General features: G+C 30.8%; 1 protein-coding gene across 1 annotated transcript; it reads right to left on the reverse strand.

Moving 5' to 3' along the window:
- Positions 1-604: 604 nt before the first annotated feature.
- Positions 605-5061, reverse strand: LOC111699413 (uncharacterized). Its single transcript, XM_023470087.1, has 3 exons — positions 4996-5061; positions 3486-3655; positions 605-934 (listed from the first exon to the last, which is right to left on the reverse strand). Exons 1-3 carry the CDS (start codon positions 5039-5041, stop codon positions 848-850), a joined length of 303 nt encoding a protein of 100 aa, XP_023325855.1. The 5' UTR covers positions 5042-5061; the 3' UTR covers positions 605-847.
- Positions 5062-7129: the final 2068 nt, after the last annotated feature.

A 7129-nucleotide genomic window follows, 5' to 3' on the forward strand; every position in this document is an offset into this window, starting at 1 on the left:
CCTTCGATTGAAATTCTTTCATCTCCCTATGTACACGCTCCTTGGTATGTACAGGACCATGCCTTAGTTGTGCAAGCCACTTGGTGTGTACTGTGTACATATTTGAGCTGTACTCTGTATATCAAGCATAAAGTCTGAGTGCGTCAACCTTGTTGCACCGGCTAGTCATGTCCATTGAGCTATGTACAGTACAAACTGGGACTGGAAAAGTTGACCCGGCTTGAATATTTAAATGTACTGTACTACGGCTTCCCGTGAACATATTTGAACAGAGTTGGTGTGTTTTTACAATCTCAATACTTCTACACAATTTTAATTTTCGACTTTGCGGAAATATCTTTCTTCTATCTTAATAAAGGAATTTTATTAGACACAAGGGACGAAAAAAGACACTGAGGTGATTACTCTTCTCTAAATCTAATTTTTTAATAATTTTATCTTTTCAACCTTATGACGTGCCAATTTACATTTTACACTTTGAATAAAACTAGGTAGTCGAATTGTTATAAAAGATCTACGACATTAGAGCTGAAAACTATAGAATGGTGGATATCGAGATCAATGCTTGATCTCCTCTTTTTCTTAATCTCCAGATGAAATAATGCTTGTTTTCCTCTTGTTACTGATCTCCAGATTAATTAACCGATCGGGATTAAGGATAGATCCCATTTAAAAGTTCCCAACACAGCACAGGTTAAAGATAAAAGGACTAGAAAATTAGAGATTGAGAGAAGCAATCAGTTCCTTCATAAATATACACATATGTTGGATGAAAATGAAGATGTTGGATGAGAAGCAGACCCAGTTTAGGTTTGGATGAGAAGCAGACCCAGTTTAGGTTCCTTCACTATTCTTTGAGTAATCTGTACCAAGCTTTTCTTGTCAGAAGGATGGAATAAATCCATAATCCGATCATGAACATGAGGATTAAAACCTGAAAATAAATCCGATCATGAACACTAGGACTAAAGCCTGAAAATTTAATCAATTCATGAACATGAGGATTAAAACCTGAAAATAAATCCGACCATAAAAATGAGGATTAAAATCTAAAAATAAATCCGATCATGAAAATTAGGATTAAAGCCTGAAAATTTAATCAATTCATGAACATGAGGATTAAAACCTGAATTTAAATCAGATTATTAATGTGATTAATCAGATTTAGAAAGCGAGGATTAAACCAATTGTACTATCCCATTATTGGAGATTAAAAGGTAAAACCTAAATTTAAGTCCAATATAAAAAAAAAGGTTAAACTTAAAATATCATTAAAATCATAAGTTAGTATATAATATATATAAATATATGCTTGATATAGGTCTTTGGTAAATCTGCAGATTAACTAAATCTTTATTCGATATTCAGCAAGGTAATCCAGTCAGGGATTGAAGGGATCTTTGATCAAGGAAGGAATGACTGAAAAGAAAAGAAAAGTATCCACTCCGGATATCGAGATAAAATGATCGGAATTATGAATATCCAACGCAAAAATAAAGTGAATACATCGTTTTATCCGGCAAAAAAACTGCTAAGCAGAAAACTTGAAAATACAGCAAAAAAATAATAAAGTTTTGAAAAGTTTTGAGAAAGTGAGCTTGGTGGTTAACTTGGCTCATTTTATGTCAAACTTGACAGACTGATTCTAATATTTCTTCTTTCTTCTTCTTCATATTTAATTGTTCAGAGCTGAAACTTTAGGATTGAAGAAATCGAGATCAGTTCTTGATCTCTTTTTGTTAATCTCAAGATTAATATAATCTTAAGTTTGTTTTCCCAAAATTGTATATAATTCAACCAATCAAGTGGCGTTTGGAGAAACCGAAACACCCAATTATAGAAGCCGGGAAATTTTTCGTTCCGTTTATGATGGACTCTCATTGGTCAAACAAAGTACCGATATCAAAAAGAGAGAGAAAGAGTGGATAAAGGAGGAAATTAAAAGTGTCCACACCGGATATGCAGATTAAGCAATCGGGATTAAAGGTTTCCAATTCTAAAGTTTTCAGCTCAGAGCTTTAGAATTGGATATTCTTTAATCCCGATCGCTTAATCTGAATTACCAAAGTGGAAACTTAATCTGCTTAATCTGGTTTTGGGATATCACTACCAGATTCCGGCCAATGAGAGTTCTTTGATCAAATTGCGCGTTCAATTTTAAATTTCACGGCTTCTTATTGGCTGTTTGGGGTTTTGCATACGCCACTCTATTGGTTGAATATTATACAGTTTTCAGAAAACAAACTAAAGATTAAATTAATCTTAAGATTAATACAAAGAGGAGATCAAGCATTGATCTTAAAATTAACACTTCTAAAGTTTTCAGCTCAGATCATACAGGGTTATCCACAAAAATAAGACGTCTTATTACATTATTACATTCATGATTCTAAACAAGGTGTGAACTTGGTTCTTTCCTTGCTAAAGCAATAAATATGTCATCAAAATGAACGATAATTTTATGAGCGAACGAAATCAATTATTTTTTTAAAAAGAAAACGAATGTAATGGGTCCTTCATTAACGATGAACGAACAAAATGAAAAAAGCGGAACGCGTCCAACTCCAGTTTCCTGTCGTCTTTAGAGTCTATTTTTGTAAACAGTCCTGTATCAAGTATTTATAGAAATGTGTTTGTATTAAAGATATTGATGATACAGTTAATTGTTTTACATAAATTGATATAAGATGTAAACAATGTTTATTTATAAATGTTTTCATTTACATTTTTCTAATCTATAATAAACATAATGTAAACACTTGTTTCTCCACACTAAACCTTTGTGGAATTTTATATATAAAAAAGTTGTAGCATCAGTCTCATATTTAAAATACATAGTATTTTTATTTTTGTACAACATTGTTTATTTTACCCTGGTAGTATGGATTCAATTGATTTTTAAAAAGAAAAGATCTGCTTGATTTATTTTTGAGCTATTTTATACTAATTGGTTGATTCGCTGATAAATAAATTGATACTTTTATGCTAAATGTATTTATTGATCACAAAATTGATTTACTTATATTTGAATGAATTCATTGCCTAATTGATAAATAAATTAAAAAATAAATCAAATAAAAGTGATTTCCACTTTAACTTAAAAATATCAATTGATTTGAACGATTGATTCAATATTTAAAATGCTTAAAAATTTTAATTTATTTATAAATGATTCAATTGATTAAGTTCTTATACAATTGATCTTTTTAAAAACTAACAAGAGCTAATTGATCAACTGATTGATGTATTGAATACTCTACCAGAACATTTTGATTGATTAATCCTAGTTGTATTGCTTAGAAATTTTAATTGATCGACTGGCTTATCACAATTGTTTGATTTGACATTGTAACAAAATAAAATTGATTGAATAATTAATTCCTAGGTGTATTACCTCTTTAACTAAGAAGTATTAAAAGATCGATTGGTTTAGCAAAATTGTTTGATTTGATTGATTAATTGATTTATTTTTAGTTTGATTTTACCTCTTTAACTGAGAAGTATTGATTCTGATCAATGGGAGCTGAAGTACAGGTATTATTGCAAAGTATACGGAGCAAGGAGAAGTTAGTTTGGGCCCCCTCCTCCAGGGGTGGGAGCTGGTATAAAGAAGGGGTGGAGCTCACCAGGGGCTCCAGGCTCCACTCTACTGCATCTGAAAAGGAAATATTTAAATATTTCTGAGAAAAAGATCAATCCGCTCGTCTTTTCTAACAGAGAAATCGCAAATAGAAGACAAGGAAAGACGAATAAATGTATAGATAGCTATTAGTTTATCAAGATCTAGAAGAGCAATATTAAAGATTAAGTTTTATTCCCTTGGCTCTGCAAACCTACAGTATAAGTTTCTGCAAACTTTTATGGAAAGATACCAATTTCATGATATGTTTTAGATATCCAGGTTATGGCCGACCATGGGACTTTTAATCTTTTACCCATAATGTTGAAGATATATCTTCGTTTTTCTAGGTTTGCATTTTTTTGATAATTTCCTCCATCGCGCGTTCAAAAGTCACTTAATAGAGAAACCACGCAATTGAAATAAACTATTTTCAAGGGAAGACGATAAAAGGGTACCCCCCTCCCCCAATGATTTTCCCTTATAAACTATATACAAATGTGGCGAAAGATAATCGATGACTATAGGTTGTAATATCTAAATGATTTGTTTGAAATTAAATTGATTTTTTACGGTCTAAGTCGTATTTTGAAATTTTTTCAATTTGTATGGCCATGGCCGCTAAGTTATTCGTTATGAGACGTCTTTAACAATTTTCTCCTTATAGACGCAACAGATAGAAGTAAGATTAGTAGCGATCAAAAGAGTTTTTTATCGCATTAAGCCTATACCCCCTTTCATTTTTCGCGAACACTCCCTTTAAAGTAAAGAAAGGGAAGTGTGATACATATTCCCAGTCCAACTTTTTGAGGCTTACTTATTAAAAAAAATAGATTTCTTTCTTTAATGGTTTTCAAAAAGTTTTTTAAAAATTTTTCACTTTTGACAAATACTAACGTGTAATTCATGACATTACATCTGTTTTTCAAGGGCTTTTTAAAAATATAATTTGTATCCCTTTGGCTTAATTAATTAAAAAGTTAATAGACATTTCTGAATTTTTTAGAAACACCAAGCCGCCGTTTGACTGTCCTCCACCCTACCCTATGCATCGAAAAAAAACTTTTAGCAAAATGTGTTCACAGCTATTAAGTTGAAAACGTAAAGGAGTTTTAGTGTTCTAATGTCAGCCGTTTTCAATCAAACGAACTAGATGGAAAATGCACGATACTTTTTAGAACGAACTAATTAATTTATTTAAAAATTGAAGAAAAAACGAAAGTAATGTGTCGTTCAAAAATTATGAACGAACTAAATGAAAAAAGCCGAAGGCGCCCATCTCAAGAACAACTTATCTAATGGACTTTAGCATCAACATTCAACAAGTTAAAAAAAAATTCGCAATACTTCTATAAAAGTTAGGATATTTTCGGCACCTGAGGAGTTTTTAGCTAACTTCCTTAATAACACCTTAGCAGACATTGTAGTTCATTGTATATTCTAAATAAAAAAATATAAAATGTGGAAAATCAGTACTTATATATCGTTTGTCAAAAATGTAATAAAATGCAGAAAAGGTTCAATTTATCAAAATATCGACATCAAAGCCGAAATGTTAGAGAACAGATATTGAAATGTATTCAGAGTGGGAAACTATTAAATATGGAAGCAACTGGGATAATTGATTCACACAATTTCACTCAGTGACGAAAACTTAATAATAGTCAATTCAAATCAGTTTTGTTCATTTACAAATTACAATCTCAGTTATTAAAGAATAGCATTATAATGTTGAATTAGGATTTTGCAAGCCTGTGCTCATCTTTAATTATTTGCAATCCTTGGCAAATTTGTAGATCTTAGTAAAATCTGGGGTCAAGGTTGCACAATTAGGAAGAATGTTTGGTATTTATTATAATTTGTTTCTTGAGTTTTTAGTTAACATCAATTGCATCCTGTATCCTGTATCCTGTATTCTGTATCTTGTATCCTGTATCCTGTATCCTGTATCCTGTATCCTGTATCCTGTATCCTGTATCCTGTATCCTGTATCCTGTATGAACTGAAGCTGCAGTTAATATATTCCCTGATCCTCCGAGACCCTGGAGTAAGTAGAAAACCTCCGTTCATCAATCTATTAATCATTACACCTGTATCCATTCATCCAACCCTTTCGATAAAAATCGCTTTGTCAATGACGGAGACAGTTCGATTTAGCGCACAATGAATTAGATTCTCCTAAATTCTCCTATATTGTCAGTTGTCAGTTATTTCGTCCAAAATATTTTTTGTCAGAAATTTCTAACCTATTTAAAAGCACGTACTGGATTGTTATCTTCAAAAAAGCTTCTTCTTCTTTCCTTCTTCTTATTATTATTATTATTATTTATACCATCATGGTTTCAAAAAAAACTTTTAGCAAAATGTGTTCACAGCTATAAAAAAAACTCTGTAAAAAAAAACTCTGTAAAGAAACTAGCTCTGTAAAAAACAACTCTGTAAAAAAAACTCTGTAAAAAAAACAACTCTGTAAAAAAAACTCTGTAAAAAACAAATCTGTAAAAAATACTCTGTAAAAAACAACTCTGTAAAAAACAACTCTGTAAAAAACAATTCTGTAAAAAACAACTCTGTAAAAAACAACTCTGTAAAAAAAACTCTGTAAAAAACAACTCTGTAAAAACAACTCTGTAAAAAACAACTCTGTAAAAAACAACTCTGTAAAAAACAATTCTGTAAAAAACAACTCTGTAAAAAACAACTCTTTAAAAAACAACTCTTTAAAAACCAACTCTGTAAAAAACAACTCTGTAAAAAACAACTCTGTAAAAAAACAAATCTGTAAACTTAAAGATAGAGAAATTTTTCTTCTAGCACTATTAAAATATGTAAAAAAGTTTATTAAAACTTTATTTTTTTAAAGCATAGCACTCATGCCTTCTGACCTTTAGAAAACCAAAAATTTCAAAAATTCTGAAATGACATTCTCTTCCAAAAGTTTTACAGCTTATATCATTCATAACAAATCCAAAAAAAGATACACTACCCAGGCTAACATTATATGTATATACTGCATAACTTTTTGCACAAGCGCCTATAAAAGAATTTTTCACTTTTTCAGTTGTTCTTTCACGCACATACACAATGCTAACTTAGTGGATTTCGCAATAAATATTTAGACTTTTTCAATTTTTTAAAATTATTTTGCAGGTTACTGAAGTAGAGCCACAAGGCTTTCCAAAATAGTACGAAATGATTTGGATTATTTTAGTATCACCAGAATGAATAAATAGCATCCTCCCCCCCCCCACCCAAGATATTTTGGGTGAAATTTGTTGTTAGAAAAAGGGTTAATAATTTGCACAGTACTGAATACTGAAGTTTAAGTTTAGTATACACAAAGACAATGCAAAGATGAGATTTACCGAATTCCGAATTCCATGTTGTAAAATTTCTGGAACGATTTTACTACCTTGTAACACCTCGTAAACCTGTTTGTTCAATTAAAAATGCTCAACCTTTGTTTTTTAGCAATAGCTTGATGTTTAGAAAAAGGGAGTTATGATTAAT

The sequence above is a fragment of the Eurytemora carolleeae genome, unplaced genomic scaffold, assembly GCF_000591075.1.
Source record: "Eurytemora carolleeae unplaced genomic scaffold, Eaff_2.0 scaffold353, whole genome shotgun sequence".
Lineage (NCBI taxonomy): Eukaryota > Metazoa > Arthropoda > Copepoda > Calanoida > Temoridae > Eurytemora > Eurytemora carolleeae.

Coding starts and splice junctions, on each gene's coding strand:
- LOC111699413 (XM_023470087.1), bottom strand. CDS start 5,041: ATGTCTGCTAAGGTGTTATTAAGGAAGTTAGCTAAAAACTCCTCAG. Junction 3,656..4,995: donor GTTAGCTAAAAACTCCTCAG/GTGCCGAAAATA, acceptor TTTCCTTTTCAG/ATGCAGTAGAGTGGAGCCTG. Junction 935..3,485: donor AATACTTCTCAGTTAAAGAG/GTAAAATCAAAC, acceptor ATTTATTTTCAG/GTTTTAATCCTCATGTTCAT.